The following is a 21,532-nucleotide window of genomic DNA, read 5'->3' as shown; positions in this document are numbered from 1 at the left end:
AAAGGTTGAAGGTGTGTCATCAAATGTTGGTGAAGAGGATGAAAATGCAAAGAATGTGCAATACAGATTGGATAAAGAGTTAAATATTAAGGCCACTTCAGACATGCAGGATGAAATTCAACCAGGTGACAGTGTGTCAAATGTTGGAATAAGGAGAGGCAAATGAAGTTCTTCTGAATCAAGCTCCAGAGTTTCGAGTACAATATCTACACATTAAAAGGTTCAGGCTAAAGTGGCTGCTTTTGCTTTGGCTGTCTGTGTAAAGGATACATCAGTAAAAACTGGAGAAAGCACCTCAGCTGCAACATATGTGGTTTAAAGCATTCAAGAATACTACATATCCACCAAGGAAAGAAGGAAATGAAAAATAACCAAGCAGAAACAAAGGAAGCTGTAAACAGTGTTATAGCCTCAGTTCAGACAAGTGGTCTTACTGGGGCTGGTGAGGATAACTGCAAACTCTCAATAGTGCCTGTACAAGTCAAGACCAAGGGGCTTAATCTTCAGGGAAAAAGGTCAAGGATTCTATTAAAAACTATGAGTCAATGGAAAGTCATTGAAGCCGGCATTGTTTCAGGCTTAGAGGTCGTTGGACTGGACAGCAGCAATTTTTGTGATCTCCCAGGCATATACACTCAAAAGGCTATGCCTGTGAACAAAGGAAACTTTCCACATCAAAACAATATCAAACAGTGGTCTCATCTGAGGAAAGCTCATCTACCTGAAATTGGCTCTGAGATAGAAATGCTGATTGGCTCTGGAACCACTAGATGTAATATGGAATGTGGGAGACAGACCTTACCCTGTCAAGATGGACCTTTAGGAGGAAATAATGATACACCTCAGGAGGAGTCAGGGACGTGTGAACAGGATTTTGGGTGTAAAACTTGAAGAGCTGCGGGCGCAGCAGTTCAAGACCGTAAATAAGAATGCCACTTCTGAAGAAAACAGATCAATGTGAAAATGACAAAAATTATACTGACAAAAATTAATCAAAGGCATCTAAAACCAGCATTGAAGGAATTATTTTCGTCAGAAACAGGTGAAAATGACGTATTAGAAGATGTTGCAAATATTGCTGGTGATTGCTTTTGAGAAACTAAATCTAAGACAGGACTGAAACAAATGATTGAAAACAAATCTGAAAGTACCTTATGGAGCACAGAGGCTCCAGTAGACAAGGACAACGAAAAGAATTTCTCAGTAATAATCTTTACTTATAAAATATATATTTTTAGTCAAGTTATATTGTGGGTTTGGACATAGGACACAAAATCACACAATTACACTCAGAGAGAGAAGCTATTTTCGGAGTCGCAAAGTCTGGTAAGTGACCCCAATAAAACTCGGTGTTTGTTCCTTGGAATATCTCGGACAATGAGGACATCTAATTAAACAAAAGACTCTTTGCTTGTTTACCTATGTGGTTTGAATGGAAATTCAGATGGCAGCTATGTATACAAGGAAGCCATTTAATGGTTGGTCCCAGGACTTATCAGGAGGCATTAGCTCGTAAAATGTTTGAAAGAGATAAACTTCAAAAGATAGGAATGATGTCATGTGGTAAAGACACTATACGACAAAAAGAATTTTTGAATATTAAGAAACTAATTTCAAACTGAAGCCAGAAGACGCCTTACCATCCTGTAGGTGACACAGGGTTGAAGCAAAAAAGTGGTTTTGAAGAATATAGCCACTTCCAAATCTCTCTTTAAAGGAGAGGACAGTCTTCTTGTCTCCATTGAAAAGATCACTTTTGATTAAAAAACTTAAATTAATCTTGCATCCGAAACACAACCATTTTTAAATGGTTAATTAGTGAAACCCTTGCCTGAGTTTGTGAAATCTTCATGCGAGAGGAAAATCATTCATATGAAGAAGCAATTCTTTGAAAATGACTCTACAATAAATTTGCAAGTTTAGAGGTCTGATGCCTCACACTTACTCCATAATTGCTTTTGAACAGAGAAAAGACTTTGAGTTTCAACACAAAATCTTTCTGAACTTTGAAATGATCTCTTCAGAATTATGGCTGAACTATAATGGTCTTTCTTGCAACACACACACACACACACACACACACACACACACACACACTATGCACATATGTGTGTGTGAAAGTTAGAGTTAAGTAAGAAATGTTGTTATTAAAAATGAATAATTTAAAAAAATTATTGTTTTTGTGGATACCATTATCTTGGTATCATTCCCATTGTTGCCAGTTTAGTATGTACCATTTCCACATAGAATGTTAAAGAAAATCGTAACAACAGTCGTTTATAATTGGAACAGTATGTTATTATCAATTGCTACAAGTCTTTTATGTGTTAATAATAAACTATTTAAACTCATCTGGACTTTGTGGTGAATCAATTGAAATGTGTCACAAACAAGAGCCCAAAATAGCCTCCAAGCAGCTTTTATGGAAAGTAACCACGACACATATATTTAACTAATCATTGGAACAGTTAGAAAAACAACAGAACAGAATAAATACTTCACAGATGTTATAGATTCCCAGTCCCCCAATATTAGGTCTCTATAGAACTGCAGATGAGTGAACAAAGAGAAGCTGGAGGGACTCACAGAGTCACGCAGCATCCAAGGAGAGAAATGGTCAGTCAATGTTTCTGGTCGAGTCCCTTTGTCAAGACTAAAGTGGAAAGTGAAGACAGCAAAGGTAAAAGGGTCCTCTCCACCAGGGGGGTGGGGGCGATTCTCAACCCACCCACAACCTTCCCTTTGTGGTCTCCTCCCCTACCTGTTTGTCCAACTCCCCAGCTTCGTTTGTTCAGTATCCCATCATCTCATGACCCCTCCCCAATTTTTATGCTTGCTATCTCCTCTTCTAGTTTTGATAAAGGGTACTGACCTGAAACTTTGACTGATCATTTCTTTCCATGGAAGGATATAATATTCTTTTTAGAACTTCTAAGCTAATTTAGAATTGGCTTTGCTTGTTTTGCTTGTAAAACCACCTTAACATTTTCAAATGTCCTGGATGGAAGAAGCCATTGGCAAATTGAAATTCAACAGATGTACCCTTGGCATAGCCTCTTCAAATTTCAATGCAATCATTAACAGATATTTGCAAGTTGGGGGAAAAAAAATTGCTTTATATGAATAAAATGAAGTTAGATTGAGAAAGTACTGAAGGTAATTAAATAACATTATAGAGGCATAGTTTTGTCACTCCATGTTCATTTTGCTTATCTTCTTTTCTTCCAACCTTCACGCTTTAGACTTCTTTGCTAGGTTGAACACTTCCTAACAACTTTCCTGAACAGTAATGCCTCACGTAAATGCACCACCAGCAAAAATGTTTCTATCTGTTCTACCAAGATGAGTTTATAATTTCTTTTGCATTTCTTTCCTATGCATCCATAGGAGACATGAAGTAATTACAGTGTAGAGAATGTGCATGCCACTGATATAGTCGTATTCATCTGATCTGAAATTGAGGCAATTTCGCAGGAGCGCGGTAGTATTAACTGTGTAACTGATTTGCAAAATGCCTGATTTCTGCTCATCACATGGAATGCAACACCAAAAGGAGATACAGGACAAACACTATAGAAACATGCTGAGGCTTCCTTAAAAAAATAAACAATGCATATCCTTCAAGTCTGAAACACTCTCTGAAAGGACCGCAAATATAAATTTAAAATTTTTAAAATTTAGACATAAAAAGTTGCAGTTCATGACTGGCTGCATCACGGTCTGGTAATGGGAGCGCCAATTCCCCTAAGTTTAAAGCCCTCCAAAAGGTCATGGGCGTCACAGGCAAAACCCTCCCCATTATTGAGAACATCTACAGGGAACTCTGCCATTGGAGAACAGCAGGATTCACACCACCTAGCACACACTCCGTTCTTGCTGCTGCCATCAGGAAAGAAGCAGAGGTGTCACAACCTCACACCACCATGTTCAGGAACAGCTGCTCCCCCTCCACTATCTGACTCCTCAGTGACAAACTGAATCAGAGACTCATTTAAGGACTCTTGTGCACTTTATTGATTTTCTTTTGGTACTCTCTGTATGGCGCAGTTTATTTACATTCATTACCTGTTTACAGTTTTTTTTTGCTTGTTTACATGTTTATGCTGTGTAGAGTTTGTTTTTCCACGACCAATTAGTGGTAAATCTATCACGCCCGCAGGAAAAAAGAATCTCAGGGTTGTACTCTGGCAATAAATCTGAAATCTGATAATTGTTCATCAACTCTAAGGTCGATAAGTTTTTAAGTTAATCTTTCATGCATTTCTTCATTGCTCTTTCAAAATAAATGGTGATCAACTCTACAACCTGGAATAAGGGGAAGATTACAAATGATTCCATGTTGCACATACTTTTTATTAAGACGGGAAAATTAAAAATGAATACAACAGCCCTCTAGTGACTGCAGTGGAAAATACAGTGAAACCTCGTTAGAACGCGATTCATTAATCTGCGGAATCGCTTATAGCGCGGGTGTCTGTGGACCCCAAACATTGATTTTAGGAGGCCAGGCTAACAGTAGCGAACAGCCACAAACTCAAAAATGGACTTTTATGACTCATTTACAAGATGAGTAGGTTAATGTGTAGAGTTTAAAGGTCTTATTATAGGTCTTGAGTCTGTTTTCCTGCTTCTGATATGCGTCTGTTCCGCGACTCGGCTGTAATGCGGTATGAAATCTTGGACCCCAACTACCGCATTCTAATGAGGTTTTACTGTATAATAAAAAAACAGCAGTAGCAATAGATTGAAAATACTTACTTAGGTCTAACACGTCATCTGTTTTAATCAGATCCTCCTCCCGTGTCAGCGGTAGTTGTGTCTCTGGCTCTCCCTGTAGTTGCAGGGATAAAGAACGAAGCATAAAGAAAACCCGGATAGCCTAAAATAAACAAAAATATAATATTCATTCAGTTTGGAAATCAAACTCATTAATTTGTTAACACCAGAATGTCATATTGCCTTGCAGACATGGAACACAAGCACTCAAAGGGGAAGTCAAGAACTTGTACTGTTCAAAGGCACGAACTTGGCTTGAGACCCAAGCTTCAGTAAGAAATTGAAGTAAAAAGGTGAAAGAGTTCACATTTCATTTGATTATTATATTTTTTAGTTTGAAGCACTGGGCATTTGCAAAACAATGCAAAATCTAATTGAATTGATCAGTTCTGACCATTCTGGAACTTACCCGTCTTGTTCTTTCCACATCACCACAAGGCAACCTCTTCACAAAGTCTATGCCAGTTAGTGGGGTCCCCGTGGGAGGTAACAAAATGGATGCATCCATCATCAAGTACTCAACATTCAGGGGTTTACTCTAAAAGAAATAAAAGCAAAAATAATTTAGAAGATTTAAATGGTCTTCATTTATAAAAATAATTGAAAGTAGTATGCTATCTACTACCACCCAGCCGCTAAATGGAATGTAACTGGAACTTCATATATCAGGGAAAAGTAATGGATCTACGTTAGGTCATGCATTTCTCATCTATCTTGTTTGGACCTAGCCCAAACTCCAAAGAATCAAACTCTTCACAAAAAGGAGGCAAAGAAAAGCAGTTTGGTCAAACACAAGCTAATTTCTTGATGAGACTAGGCCAAAAAAAAACCTCAGATTTGGCATTATTATACTGTCTTAGGATCTGATATGGGAACACCTATACCCCTGAGCAGAAAGCCCTCCAAAAGTTAGTGGACACAGCCCAGGACTTCGCAGGCAAAACCCTCCCAGCTAGTGAGTACATCTGCAGGGAACGGTGCCGTCAGAGGGCAGCAGCGATCATCCAGGATCCACACCACCCAGCACCCGCTCTGTTCTCACTGGTGCCATCAGGAAAGAGGTCGAGGTGCCACGAACCTCACACCACTTGGTTCAGGAACAGATGCCACACCTCCACCATCAGACTCCTCAATGACAAACTCCATCAGAGACTCATTTTGATTTTCTTTTGTTGTTTTGCAGTTTGCTTACATTTGTCATCTGATTATAATTCTTTTTCTTGTTTATATGTTTACGCTGTATAAATTGCACTACCAATTAGTTCTAATTCTGTTGCGCCCTCGGGAAAAAGGAATCTCTGGGTTGTATGCAATGTCATGCATGTTCTCTGACAATAAATAAATCTGAAATCTGATGAGGCTGGTGACGTGTCTTGTGGCATCTGTATCTCTTTTCTGATGGCAGCAGCAGCGACAGCATGTGCTGGGTGGTGTGGATCATTGATGATTGCTGCTGCTCTCTGATGGTAGCGTTCTCTGCAGAAGTTCTCGATAATGGAGAGGATTTTGTCTGACATCCACAACCTTTTGGAGAGCTTTATGCTCAGAGCTATTGGTATCCCCATACCAGACCATGATGCAGCCAGACTGCACACTTTCCATCACACCTCTGTAGAAATTTGCCAGGGTTTCTGGTGTCATACCAAATCTCCTCAAACTCCTGAGCAAGTAGTGGTGGCGACGTGCTTTCTTCATGATGCTATTGGTGTGTTGGGTCCAGGAAAGTTTTTCTGAGATAATGACTCCCAACAACTTAAATTTGCTCAACCTCTCCACCTCTGATCCCCAATGATCACTAGATTGTTGATACCAGGAAGGGAAAGTCAGAGGTAGACAATCAGGTCCTTAGTTTTGTTGACATTGAGTGCAAGTTTGTTGTTGGTGCATCATTCAGCCAAATTTTCAATCTCCCTCCTGTACGCTAACTCATTACCTTTCTTTATACAACCTAGTACCATGATATCGTTGCCAAATTTGTTAATGGTGTTACGCTGTGTATTGAGTATAGTGAGAGTGTACTGATACTCTTAGTTGAACAGGTGGAATCTTGATGCCAAAAATATCTAATATTATCTGTTAGAGCGCTTACAGGGATTTGTGGGGGACAAATGGTTTTCAATGTTCATAGGACAGGAATGCAAAGGACCAACGCACCACAATTTAAACTGAAGAACTCAACTACTTGTGCTGCATAGACTGTTAACTCAGCTGGTTGCTTACCATCATCACTCTATATTCATCCTCAAACATATCGAGAAAAATTTCTTCTCCCTGGAAAAGTAAAGGCAATCAGGCATGGATCAAATGATACTGGAGAAGTTCACATAGCGTTCTTTATGGAACAAATATAAAGACACATAACCAACATTTTGAGTCTGAGCCCTTCATCAAGGATCAAGAATGAAAACTGAAGCTCAATTAACTCAAGACTAACATGCAAGTTCAACCTATTAGATAATATATTAAACAGAGGCTCTTTCTATTTCCTTTGATGAGGTAAAGGTTCCGTTGTTGTCACGTAATACTACATTTAGAATGTAACATACATGAAATTATTTACTTTTGTCTACCGTAAGGCAGACAGAGTCGTCATTTGGTCCAGCGCCCCTCACAGAAACCTGCAGCACCTGGTGTCCCTTGGCGGTCTCCCCTCCAAGCACTGACCAGTCCTGAGCCTGCTTAGCTTCCAAGATCAATCTCCGGCATATACAGGCTTTTAAAAGACCTGATGACAATATTTTGAAGAGCAGGGGAGTTGGTTCATTATGTAAGCAAGTTTGATTTGAGTGAATTGGTCGGAACGGTTGGCATAGCGGTTAGCGCAGTGCCTTTACAGGGCCAGCGATCGGGACCGGGGTTCGAATCCCATGCTGTTTGTAAGGAGCTTGTATGTTCTCTGTGTGTCTGCGTGGGTTTTCCCCGTGGGCTCTGGTTTCCTCCCACCATTTGGGATATACCAGGGATTTAGGTTAATTGGGTGTAAATTGTGCGGTACGGACTTGTGGGCCGAAATGGCCTGTTACCCTGCTGTATGTCTAAATTAAACTAAATAACTTGCACCATTCCTTTTCTGCGCAGATAGTCACATCACCCTTGACTGGTTCTTAAGGAGTTGAGGGTTAATCAAGTTTTAGTTGGAAGGATTCCATTGACACTAATAAAAAAATTAACTCTGAAAAGCCTTGAAAAGTCTTGATTCAAATCTCTGATGGAGAAGAACTTGCCACAATAAATCCCAATCAGTTAAACTTGGAGTGGGTCACATCTGTTAATGAATCTAGGAAATTGCAAAATTGAAGAGTTGATGAGTTTTCTTTGTACTATGCAGTGAACATTTGAGTTGATTAGAATTGATACCGCTAGATTCAAGAACAGTTTTTTTCCTCATCACTGACTACCCCAACTATAAACTACTCCAGAACCACCAAAAGATCTGTCTGGACCATTGAAACAATTACTTTTTTGTGCACTAACTACAACTGTGAACATTTATGCATCTGCCTTTTTTAATTTATTTTCTCTTTTTCCATCTCATGGCATGTTGTGGTAATTTTAATTTATACTATTATTGTTGGTATAGCTTATGTTCCCGTGTGGCTGCAGCAAGTAAGAATGTCAGTGCATCTGAACATTGTACTGATGTATATGACAATAAGCTCTCGGACTCAACTTGTGCGCAGCTTTTAATGGAATTCTCTACCTTATGCTGCTGCGGAACTCAATTCATTGATTTGTTCAAGGGTGATGCAGGAAAATTTAGATCTATTGGGGAGTCGTGGGCTATGGATAACAGACTGAAAAGCTGAATGGAAGTCAAGATTACTTGAAAGCTGCTCTTATTTAATGGCAGAATAAGCCTGGAGGATCACATGGCCTGATCGTGCTCTGAAAAATGTTTAGATGGTGGAAGGAACTTCAGTTTACAGGTGCTTACAAATGATAAGATATTCTTTGAAATGATTGCATACATCTGAAAAGGAACTGGAACCTCATTTTAGAAACAGACATTTGAAATTAGAATAAAAATGCATTTTTGGAAATTGGCTTGTACGGTGGCAGCTTTTCAAAGTAAAACCACTCTGTTGTCGCATGTTTCATTTTTAGGTTGATATAATAAGTACTATTTGAAAGTTCCAGGAAACCAGGTGTTGTTCCGAAGTGAAGATCTTGTCTTTGATTATGGTTATGTCTGGCACATTCTCCAATCGAGCTCTCGTATCAATTGTTCTGATTTTCATTTCTTCACTATTTAGCTTTTTGAGGCCTTTTAAGATACAAATGCTAGAATTTATTATGCATTTTATCAGAGGTAGAAACCAAGACCATCAACAGCTGAGGCAAAAGAAAACCTTGTATTTCTCTCTAACCTTATTGAGTGGTTTTGCAGAGAACCACTGGGTAGCTTAAAGAAGAGTGCTACTACCTTCAGACTTGGATGCCTGGAAACTACAGCACAGAAATGTGTGACATGCTGGAGCACATACATTTTCCCATCCCCAAACTTATCAATGCCTCCAGGAGCAGTCAATAACGCACTGAGTTGAGGGGCCGTGTATATTTCAGCTTTATACCAGCTACAAATGGGACTTTCGGTGAAGCATCATTCATTTGTTGTAGACCAACTGGCTTATTCAGTGGAACTGCGATGTTTGGTAAATGTAAGAAGTGATTTTTAAAAATATTTTGATCTCATGAATTTACATCAATTAAATGATGCTTTGCTTTTGGGGGGGGAAAACACTCTCCTTCATCATCAGTCTTGCATGGGTATCATTCAGGAAAAGAGAATGGCAACCTATCTTTCTTTTTCTTTTCTTTGGCTTGGCTTCGCGGACGAAGATTTATGGAGGGGTATGTCCACGTCAGCTGCAGGCTCGTTGGTGACTGACAAGTCCGATGCGGGACAGGCAGGCACGGTTGCAGCGGTTGCAAGGGAAAATTGGTGGGTTGGGGTTGGGTGTTGGGTTTTTTCTCCTTTGTCTTTTGTCAGTGAGGTGGGCTCTGCGGTCTTCTTCAAAGGAGGTTGCTGCCCGCCGAACTGTGAGCCAAGATGCACGGTTGGAGGCAACCTATATACTAGCACTAATTGCATGGGGAAGAAGAGTACAAGAAGAAAAAGATAGATCTGCTAAAATTAAGGGATTTCATCAGATGTCCTGTATGCAATTTTTGTAACAAAGAATATACATGCCTTTTACATGTGGCAGCAAAGGATTCACACCACAGAGTCTTGAGATAAAATAAATGTTCTAGGAGGTGAGATCAAGTTGGATATAACCAAGTTCTTCCATGTGGGAGAATGAGAAATTATCTTTTACTAACAAACACAAAGGATTGTTCCTCCAAGCAAAAGGGTTTAAGATTTCAATCCTCTGTTTAGGAAAAAAAGAGAAACAACATTCCCTGGGGAGCTGTAAATTTTCAAAATTCTTGACCTCAAAAAGGATCAGAGTATTTTTCAAGGCCGAAGTGTGGCTTTGCAGAGTCATAGGGGAATTGAGCAGGAAAATGAAGCTGAGGATTCGGTGGAAGATTCCAAAGGAATCAGCAGGAAAATGAAGCTGAGGATTCGGTGGAAGATTCCAAAGGAATCAGCTTTACTGATTCTCTCTCATGCCATCAAACAATATTTGCACTTTTAGTGGTTGCTATTCTTTGATTCTTTAATATCCTTGCCTTCCGCTACCAAATCCATACGTTACATGTAAAACACAGAAGTCTTCAGGCACTGTGTTTCAAGTAAAAGCAAAGCTGGACAAACTCAGCAGGTCAAATAGTGTACTTTATATTGCAAAGATATCTTTATCTTTGCTATATAAAGTATACTCTTTGACTTGCTGAGTTTCTCCAAAGTGTTTTTACTCCATACCTTAATTTTTTTTTTTTAAACCTGAAACTATGCCTCCCTGCATTTTCAATGTAATAATATATTTGCATGTCATAAAGTTTTATGTAAAGGGTGTTTTGGAGTGGTTAACCTTCTGTGATTGTGATAGTTTTATGTTTGAGCTGTTGCTCACTACATGTATTTATTTATATAAAAATGTAGCAACAGATTTTGACATCCTTGTCACACTGCAGAACTTGGCTTATAGTGTGAGGTTCGAGGGTTTTTAAATTAAAGCCTACATTCTGAAAATTTAATAATGTACCCACAAGTTTGTTGACCTAGCAGTTGGAACACTGGGATTTCATTTATCAGAACAAAAATAAAAACAGTGATGTTAATTCCAGGCGCGTGTTGCTCAGAAAATATAGGCTCAGATCTTTTCAACTCATTATGTTCACCTCCCCACTCCAAATCCATTTTCCCATCAAGCATTCTTGCCCAAGTACAACACAGTTTGAAGGAAGGTGTGGAGTATATTAATACCAACCTATAGTTTATTGAAGAATGAGTACCACTGTGAGGTGCATCTGACGTTACATGTATACAGGCAACAGATGATTATTTGCTGCTTTCTTTCAGAATCATCTCAGGTAACTGGGTCAACACTTTTTTTCAGTGTTTCATAACCCTTTCAAAGCACATGAGCTTTTTCATTGTCTGGCAAAATAGAAAACTGCTTTCCATCCACACTCTATTTACTGATTTAATGTTCTGAGAATTTGATTTCCAGTGCGGATCAGATGTACCCACATGGCTCTCTTGGATTAAGAAATGCTTTAATTCAGGTGAAAATAATATTTGCCACACATTGTGGACAGACTGGAATGTTGGAAGGTCTGTGGTGACTGCTACATATATCGCAGGCTGAGTCATGTCTAGGCGTAAGGACACTCTAAATGAGCTTTTCTCTACTGAAGTGTCATGAATTCCCAAGTTCACCTTGCAAAAATGTCTATTCTGTACCTGATTTTCCCTTTTTCTGAAAATATCCACAACTATAAATCTGAAACTCTTCATTAGTTTTGCTTCAGGTCCTGCTAAATGTCTTGAATATAATCAGACCTAATTTGAACACTTATTTGGCAAACCTATGATTTGCTACAGTAAAGTAACAAATTGCATTACTTTGCACCTTTCAAATTTTCAGAACGTTCCAAAATCCTTTACAACCAATAAAATACCAAGCACCTTCATGATTATATTGCAGGAAAAGTGGAAGTTATATACAGTTATCCAGAATTCAAGCAACTGGTAGCCTCAAGCAAAAGGCAACAAAAGTGCAGAAAATAAATAGGTAAAAAATTTTACAGAAGTTTAAAATTGGTGTGCCTCAGCTTTAGTTTGCCAATCACACAACACACAATCTCAAGAAACTGGAAAATTCACTTATCAGGTATCTAACAATCTCCATAGGTGCCGGATACCAGGGGTTTTACTCTACAGGTCGTAAAACGCAAAAATCTACAGATTCTGTGATTGTAATAAGAACACAATGCTTGAGGAACTCAACAGATCATGCGCTGCATCCATAGGAGTTAAAAATTTGTAACCAATGTTTCGGGTCCAAGCCCTGTTTCAAGGTATAAGCAAAAATCAGACAGGCACCTGCATGCTTATTTATTTTGCAATGGGTGAAAGGTATATGTGATCAGAACAAGAAGAAAACTGCCTATTCTTCCAGATATCTACATGAGAAATTTGTGTTTCATTTAGTCACCATCTACATCAGTGAAGAGATTCCATTAAGTGTTCAAAACTCTGAGTGATCCAAAAAACCTGCTCCTCAGAGGGGAGAATGCTATTGCAGACAAGGTACATCTCATTTCTGCATTCCTATATGCAGAGAGAAAAATAATATTTAATGCAATTAAGACAAAATACTGCTTTGCAGGCTGCCAATCGAGTGGACTGCCATGAAATGCAGAAAGGACATCTCTTGCATCGAAGCTTGGTCTGGCCATTCTCTACAACAGAACTTCCTCCAGCCGTCTTGGACCTCACCAGGCTGCTGGATCTGGGATGGGATGCCGAGAGGGTGGGTTTGGACCTGTGCAACCCCTACTCATCTAAAATCCATTTAAGCACACACTATTCCTTTCTGAAGAGTGGGGTATCCTCATATCAAACGGCACAAACTGACTGAAAGGAACCATCATCATCCTATGGGATGAAAAGTGCTGCAGGCTTTCAAAGTAGTCTCAAGTTCAAACAGTGTCATTCCATCATCTTACACATTTTTGGTCTCACGAAAAAAAAAACTGCTGAAAATCTGAAATAAATACAGAAAATACTGGAAATATTCAGCAGGTCAAGTGAAAATCCATTTTCCAGCACTTCATTTGGTAGAAAGTTCCAGAATTTAAACCAAGTAATAATGAAGCAGTGATGATGTACTTCAAAGTGAAGACAGTGTGTGATCCAGAGGAGAACCTGTAAATGAGGATATTCCTATGTACTTGCATCCCCTGTCCTTCTTGGTAGCAAATGATATAGACTTGGGCAGTGCTATTGGAGCAGCCTGGGTCAATAGAAATAAAAGTACAGCATAAAAGCCTGCAAACACTATGATTGAAGTAGTGTAATAACCCAATGCTGGAGAAACTCAGCAGATCAAACAAAGCTTTGAAGAAGGGCTCAAGCCCAAAATGTTGGTTATGTATCTTTATTTTTGCTATATAAAGTACATTGTTTGACCTGCTGAGTTTCTCCAGCACTGGGTTTGAATACAAATAAAAATTTGTCTGCTGTGAATAAGTAAAATTACTAAAAATTAAGAGAGTGCATGATAAACCTGAACTAGTCTTATTTTAATGTCCAAATGTCTGAGCTTCAACAGAGAAATCTGATGCCATTTTTTTTTGCAGAATATATTCAGAACTGGCTGAAAACCACAGGCTAGACAAGAAAGAAATACTCACAAAATGACTCTGACCAAATAAAATCCAGAAAAATTAATACAAAGTTTCCCAAACAGAATGCATGTTAAAATGTTTGTATAAGAAAATGAAAACAAAAACAAGTAATCTTTACATAGCAAAGCAACAAGACTCTGGCATCCGGCATATTAGAACACTAGTGTAATGGAAAATGCTTGAAACTCACAGAAAATCAGGCAAGGGGTCGCAGCATTATTAGCATACAGTTAAGGAATGAACAAATGTGAAGTCATTAAAGACTAAAATAAAATCAGAAAATGATGGGAAGGCAGTATGCCTGGTGATTGAAAGAATCAATGCTTTAGATTGAAGACCCTTCATTAGAACTCAGATGGACAAATGTGGAAACTGAAAATTTTCCTGCACCAGTTAACTCATCAGAAAATAGAGGAGTGCAGCATGAATATGGATGTTAGGTAAAAGAATCAAATTGGTCAGGGTAAGAGGAACTGGAAAGGCTCTGGATTGTGGCAGAATAAAGGCAGGTTTCTTCTGATCGTGAGCTATACCCTGCTGGCCCTTTGCCAACTTTCACCTTCCATATTATTTAGATCAGATAATTTCACCAATGCCCCCTCACAGGGAGTTCTGCTCTTCTCCCAAACTAGAATTTCATTTCTCTCTTTCATGATACTCATCTTCGATGAGAAGGGCACCATAATCAACGCAGATTCCCAGTTCAATCACCAATTTCGATTGATTTGTTTTAGCTCACTTTACCAATTCTCTTTTTCACCATTATTTACTCATTATTTCTTTTTTAAAATGAGAAATTTAGTCTCTGATTTTAAAAATAAACACCATTCTGAAAAAATACATTTCCCTGCCTTCTGTAGGGAAATGTTATCAAAATACATTTTCCCTCAAATCTGATTGAAAATAGAACTTTTTTTTGAAACATTCTTCAGGACTAAATAATGTACTAAATAAAACCAGCCAAAACAGGAAAATTTCATAAAACTAATCATGGTACTCTTCATCTCCAGCCTTACCTTATAGAAACGCCGTAATAAGTGGACACTTTCTTCCCTTGCACCCTGGAGAACAAATATTAGAGAAACTGAAGGAACAAAACACAGTATGCATTGATAATGTATGAAGAAAATAAGACCAGAAATAGTTTATAAGTCTCTCCTGCAAGTATTAAGAAAAAAAAATCCAAATTTTTTTCTACTGCTGTTGATAATTGTTGCTTAATATCAGTGTAGAGAAGCTGGAAGGACTCAGCGGGCAGATACCATTCATGGAGAGAAATGGTCAGTCAATATTTCAGGTCAGGCATCTTTAATAATACCGATAAATGCCCTGACCCAAAACACTGATGAACCGTTTCTCTCCACGGATGCTACCTGACCTGCAGAGTCCCTCCAGTTTCTCATTGTTTGCCCAAGATTCCAGCATTGGAACTTCCTGTGTTTCTCTGGCACTATAGGCAGGTCTTCAGCACGGCCTCGGACAATAACTTCAGTGTCAGAAGAGACTTTTTAAAAAAATGAACAAGATATTTTAGAACCTCTCAGCTTTTGTCCACACAAAAAATCAATCCTGCTCCTAGTTCTTATGTTCTGTTCATTTAATTATCCTCTCCATTAGAAACCAACACCATCTGAATCTTCCTGGCTTTTTTCCCTGTCTCATCACAGACACTCCCTACTTTATCTTTCCTTTGTGCAACTGAAAACATGCTTGTGTTCTACCTTAGCCTAGTTAAGGCCAGAATTTTTCTTCTAATTCTTTATACATTATGCACATATTCAATCTTGATGAACTAAACTACCCTGTTTACAATTTTCTTGGGATATCTCAAAAATTCTGTTACAAAGCTAATTTCTCAGTGTCAGAATCATGGAATTGTACAGCATTGGCTTCACATCTACACCAATCATCGTGCCTATCTATATTAATTCCTTATGCCTGTATTAATTCCATTTCCCTCCAGGCCCTATCTTATTCAAGTATGTGTCTTGGTGCATCTTAAACATCATTACAGTTCTTACCTCCACCACCACCTCTGGTAGCACATTCTAGATACCAAATATCATTGTGAAAAATTCACTCCTCAGATTGCTTTCAGAACTTCTCCCTCTCACCTTAAACCATCAGCCTCTAGGTTTACTCAACTATACCTGGGAAACAGACTCTGGCTATCTATTCCGTTTCTGGCTCTCAAAACAGACCCAGTTTATCGAATCTCCTATGGTAATACAAGCCCACCAATATTTTCCTAATCTTTATAACATCCTCTCAAGCTTAATCACATCTTTCTTGACCATATCAACACACAATACTCACTGTAGCTTTACCAATGTTTTGTACAATTGGTACATGATATCCCAAGTCTTCTACTCAATGGATGAAAGCAAGCATGCCGTACACCTTTTTCACTACAATGTGGGAACTACATTCTGTACCCCAAATATTCTCTGTTCAATAACAGCCCATAGGATCTCACCATTAATTGCACTTGTTTATTTTCCCAAAATGTGTCACTCTCCATTCATCTAAACCAGTGGTTTTCAAACTCATAATCCACCTTTAGTTATCTCTATGCCATGTGTTCTGTAATTAGTAAGGGATTGCTTAAGGTGTAAGGTGAGTGGAAAAAAGTTTGAAAAGCACGGTTTTAAATCGTGCCAAATTGACTCATTATGAGCATGGTTTCATAACTCCAAAGGAAATGGCCCAAAGACAATTTTTCTCAAGCAAATTATTTCAGAAACATTTGGGTCTAGAGCAGTGGTTCTTAACCTTCCCAGAGGGAAGGCGAGTTTGGGGACCAGTTGGAAAACCACAGATCTCAACAAATTTCATCTGTTATTCCCTTGCTCACTTTCCCAGTTGATCAATATCCTGTTGTAATCTTAGAGAACTTACCTCACTGTTCAATAAAAGCAATTTTGGAGTCATGATCCAACTTATTAAGGATCTACTTACATCTCACCTAAAACAGATGACCCAGAATTGATCACTCAGGTACACCGTGAGTCACAGACATCGATCCAATCAGAAAAGCAATTCTCCACTATCAATCTGCCTCCTAATCTGAAGCCAATTTTTGCATCCAATTGGCTAACCTTTCTGCTATAACCTTTCTGGACAACTTTCAATGTAGAATCTTATTAAGGGCTTTAGTAAAGTCCATGCAGACAATGTCTACTGCCCTCTCTTCATCAATCCAGATTGATGAGACACAAATTCCCATGCACAAAGCTGTGCTGACTCTTCCTAATCAGTCTTTGCCTTTCCAAATGCAAAAAAACCCATGTCCCTCAAATTCCCTTCCAAAAAAAATTCCAATCTCTCATGCAAAGTACACCTGCCTGCAGCTCCCTGGATTATCCCTGCTGCTCTTCTTAAAGATGCACAACATCAGCCACCCTCCTGTCTTCCAATGCCTCAATTGACTTATTACCAAACAATGGCAATCAGGTTTTGTCAGTTGAGTGACAGTGTTACACTTTAATTGAAATTTCAATTTCCCCTCGAGAGGAAAATTTTGGCATCGAGCACATGGAACATTAATACAAGCACGTACACATCTACACCGCAAACCAAATCATATAGTCAACATATTAAAATATTCCTTAGTAATTTATACTCCGTTAACTAACAGAATACCAATTTAATAGAAAAGAATAAAATGCAAAAGCATGGCATAATGTTCCACAGGTTTCGGCCCTAGGCCTACAGTACTACTACTAATCAGTATGTAATAGTCACAAGAATTTGAAATGAAACAATCGAGAAACTTAGTGACTACAGTAGTATGTTAACAGGTCATAGCACAGTGAGAGGTAATCAGTTAGAGATCTATAAAATCATGGAGGATTGACAGGAAAGACCCCCTTTCTAGGCCTGTAGTTCAAGCTTTCTAATTTCGTCTGAGTGGGACAAAGGCTTTAGCTTTGTCCTCAGCTTCTTAAGCCCCCTCTCACTCAATTCTACCACTATCAGAAAACTTGTCAAAATATGCATTTTTGATGAACCTTCTAAATGATCTTTCATTAAATATTTATTCCCTCACAGAGTACACTATCTAAATTGAAGTTGCTGTACAAGTTGATTAAAAATATTTTATGTGAATGGAAAGTTCAAAATTAATTTTATTCCACTGAAGGAAGAATATGCAAACATTCAAGTTTAGGATGAGTCATTGATCAATTTTTAAAAATTTCAAGATACGCATATTTATGTTCACATAATTCTGAATACTGAGATCTTAATTAACTGCAGCTTTTTAATTTACATACAGGTGACCCCTACAGTTTGGGTAAAGGAAATTCACCCTACTAGAATATACAAATGACAATCAAAAAAGGGGAAAATCGCTCTTGAAAATTTTATGTGGAGGGGAAAAATAAATAATAAACAAATTTTTCTCCCAACTGATACTGCCGCTGCTACTGAACCCAGAGTTGTGGAAGAGCCAGATGTCTGTCAACATAGTGCGACTGTTCTTGTGTCCCACTCAATGGCCCTGTGTCAGTTTGAATTGCCTACAGGATGGGACATTTTTCCTACATTGAAGACTCACATTGGTTGGTGCCCAAAATGGCAGCCCAGACCACAAGGCTTTCAGGCACAAGGGAGCAGTGGATCAGTCCAGGGCAAGAGAATGGGAGAACAATTCCCATCCCCTCTGAGAAGGAAAAGCCTGGGAGAGGATCCTGCAGGGCAAGAGACCACAACAGTGGATTAGTAAGTGGCCTGGCAGCCAAAGGACTCATTCCAGATTCCAAGTTCCAGGCTGACAGAGATCAGCTTATACAAACCAGGAACTGGGACCAGGATTTGTGAGTTTTCCAATGGTGAACAGTGCTCTTGAAAGGCCTCAGATGCTGAACACTACTTTATTCTCATCAGGAGCATGGAGAAAGGGTCAGAAAGGATCATGGGCGTCTTGAGTTCAGTATTGGAATGAACAGGTGGCTGTGAGGCTACTTTCAGTTCTCTCCTGTGTGAGGATTGCATGCAAGCTTTTCCTTGGTGCTTTGGTTTCCTCCCACGTCCCAAGGATGCTCTGAAAGATTAATTAGCTGCAGTATATTACCCCATAATGTGCTAAAACAAACAGCGGGGGAGTTGATAGGCATGCAAGAGGAGAAAAGTTTGTATGGCAACAGGGAAATATAGTAAAAGGGACTGGACTGATTGATTTTTAATCAGCATAATTATCCCTTCTTAAATTACAACAATTTTTTAATTTGGACTTTCATCATTACCATTTCCTACCAAATTTTCAATACACTATTTGGTTAAAATTAAATGGTGTCTCTTTATTTCTAAATTAGGTAACTGATGGTGAGAATTTCTATAATAGTTGTTAATCCAGTCTATTTCTCAACATGACAGTCCTCAACATTCTGCTACCGACCCAGAGAGACTGTGGTCTTTCCATTAGGAAGTCCAGGAGCCAGTTACAGGGAGGGGTGTCGAGTCCCAGCAAGGACAGCTTCTCCACCAGCCTCTGGAGAATTATCGTATTAAACGCTGAGCTGAAGTTAATAAACACCAGCCTGGTGTATTGTGTATGAGTCTCTCATATGTACAAAACAATATTTATTTATATAGATGAAATACTTGTCCTGCATATGTATTGTTTGCTGTATGTGTGTTATGTAAGATTGCGTGTCAGCGAGTTTTGCTCCGAGGACCAGAGAATGCTGTTTCGTCGGGTTGTACTTGTACAATCAGATGACAAACTTGGCTATTTGTTTTTCTAAATCAATCTCTACCTATGATGCAATGATATTCATTTTTAAGAACTCCATATACAAAGGTAAAAGATATCAGGATGTAACAATTGTCCTTTCACATATTCCACATATTTTTTTTTATAATCAAAATTTTTACCTCATGACAGGCAAGATGCACATCTTTAATAATACAGACACCATCTGACAGCACAAGTTGCTTTAGTAAGAGGCAAGCAAGCTCCAATGTAGCCAAGCGGATTTTTGCATCTGTGAAAAGTAATAATATTGACAGCATTAGGAATAACTGGGTTTTCATATTCATCAAGCTATCAAATTCAACTGAATGCAGCTGATGCTTATGCACATCTTTGATCCGCAAAGGTTCAGCCAGCAATTCAATGCCAGTACTCATATTATGAGAGCACTTTCACGTCCAAGACAGAAGAATCCTGGAACGACTCTTGCTTTTAATTTTTTAATTTAGACATACAGCACATTAACATGCCCTTTCTGCCACGACTCCATGCGACCCAATTGACTTCCAAGCCCCGATACGCTTTTCAACAGTGGAAGGAAACTGGAGCCCCTGGGAAAAACCCACGCAGACACTGGGAAAACAGACAAACTCGAACCCCGGTCCCAATCACTGGCACTGTAACAGCACTGCACTAACTGCTATGCTAACTGTGCCGCCCCGTGTTTCAAACACATGCTGACCTTCCAGTGCAATACAGAGGAAGGAGAGGAGCCATGCTTAAATTGAAAATGTAAAATAAAGTCTCATGCACTGTACAAGTAGGACACAAATGAACTGTTTTAAAGTCAATCAGAAGAGTTACCTGCAGTGTCTTGGCCAATTTTTAGACCTCAGTCACTAATTCTAAAATTGCTCTTGGCAATGATTCATGTGCAAACATTGGCAGCTGCATTTCTCTTCAATTTCATGACACAAGCTTCTCAATTACAGGAACCAGCAGCTCGTGGTGTTCACATTTTGCATTTGTTATGCACAGGGAATATATATATATATATATATATATATATATATATATCTCCAGGTCAAGGAACCAAGTTTACCAAAAAGTACTAATTTAATTTTAGAAAGGTTATGTTGCAACACGTCATGGTTTTGAAATCCCAGCCAGGCTCTTAGAAATAGGAAACTGTCATTTGAAAAAGCATTACTTGTACCCGTCAGGAAATTTTATTTAGAGCATCCAGCTATGCAAATACCACACAATTGCAGAAAAGATGAGACTGTGATGAGAGCATCATCTGACAATTTATCTCAAGATAATGTGATAAAATCATTAGTCTGTCTAGTCATTATTGCTGGTAGACCCTTGCTGCATACATATACTGGAATAATAAATTTGCTTTATAAGTGCTTTCGCACATCTTGAAAAGATCAAAGGTGGTGTCCTTCAATAATCTTTTTGGCACTGAATGGGCAGAAGCATAACAGAGTAAAAAGAACAAAAACAGAGCATTTGTTGAAGATTGCAGACAAAGCAAAGAAACATTTGTATGAATTCTTTAATCATGTTACAGATGACCCAGAATCCTTGAGATGCCAAAATTGGGAATCAGAAAAGTACTTCGTTTTCCAGCACTAATATCCTTTATGCTGATGACCACAAAATGCAAATAAAAAAATAAATTGAATGCATTGTAAAGATGTAATGTATTATTGCTGCTCCAAATGAACCTCAAAACATATAAACATATTGGTTGGCATGCGCTTCCCTGGTTGCTTCCAACATGTTCTGCATTTATTCCTAAAGGCATGACTCTGGTTTCAGTAGGTTCTCCGTCGGGAAAAGCTTTACTACAATTTCAAACATTTTGATATGAGGGAATTTTGCTCACACAATCATGTTCTTTTTTAAAAGAAAATATGGTAAAACCCCTGGTATCTGGCACCCATGAAAATGAGTAGATGCCGGATGTGAATTTTCCAGTTGTTTGAAACTTTGTGTTTCGTGATTGGTGAACTAATAGCAAGGCACGCCAATTTTAAACTTCTGTATTTTTTTACCTAATAATTTTCAGCAATTTTTTTGCTGGTTGCTTGAATTCTGGATAATGGGGGGGGGTTTACTGTATACTCTTCCAAAAGTATAGATTCATTTATATATTTTTGTTTTATTGCAGTGTACCAAAGCACAACTAAAATTTTCCAACCTGCCAGTGATATTGCTACAAGAGAGTCATTGCTGACACAACGAATGAAC

The 21,532-nt window shown here is 38.6% G+C and overlaps 1 protein-coding gene and 1 long non-coding RNA gene across 14 annotated transcripts in view; one reads left to right on the top strand and one right to left on the bottom strand.

The window, feature by feature from the left end:
• clec16a (C-type lectin domain containing 16A) overlaps positions 1-21,532 on the bottom strand; it is a 210,582-nt gene that overhangs the window by 127,710 nt on the left and 61,340 nt on the right. For all 13 annotated transcript variants that reach the window (XR_011347334.1, XR_011347331.1, XR_011347332.1 and 10 more), the window contains 5 exons: positions 19,456-19,565; positions 14,595-14,639; positions 6,997-7,047; positions 5,186-5,314; positions 4,759-4,879 (listed from right to left, as the gene is read on the bottom strand). Coding sequence is in view for 7 of the 13 variants with exons in the window: in XM_069906108.1 (XP_069762209.1) it covers positions 4,759-4,879; positions 5,186-5,314; positions 6,997-7,047; positions 14,595-14,639; positions 19,456-19,565 (456 nt within the window). In the remaining 6 variants the exon portion in view is untranslated. The remainder of the gene's footprint in view (positions 1-4,758; positions 4,880-5,185; positions 5,315-6,996; positions 7,048-14,594; positions 14,640-19,455; positions 19,566-21,532) is intronic.
• Positions 2,513-21,532, top strand: LOC138747145 (uncharacterized). The gene is made up of 3 exons (XR_011347338.1): positions 2,513-2,680; positions 4,967-5,069; positions 21,453-21,532. It is a non-coding gene; the product is annotated as an uncharacterized lncRNA (long non-coding RNA).

This window comes from Narcine bancroftii, chromosome 12 (genome assembly GCF_036971445.1).
Source record: "Narcine bancroftii isolate sNarBan1 chromosome 12, sNarBan1.hap1, whole genome shotgun sequence".
Taxonomy (NCBI): Eukaryota; Metazoa; Chordata; class Chondrichthyes; order Torpediniformes; family Narcinidae; genus Narcine; species Narcine bancroftii.
This window is presented reverse-complemented; position numbering and strand designations above follow the sequence as displayed.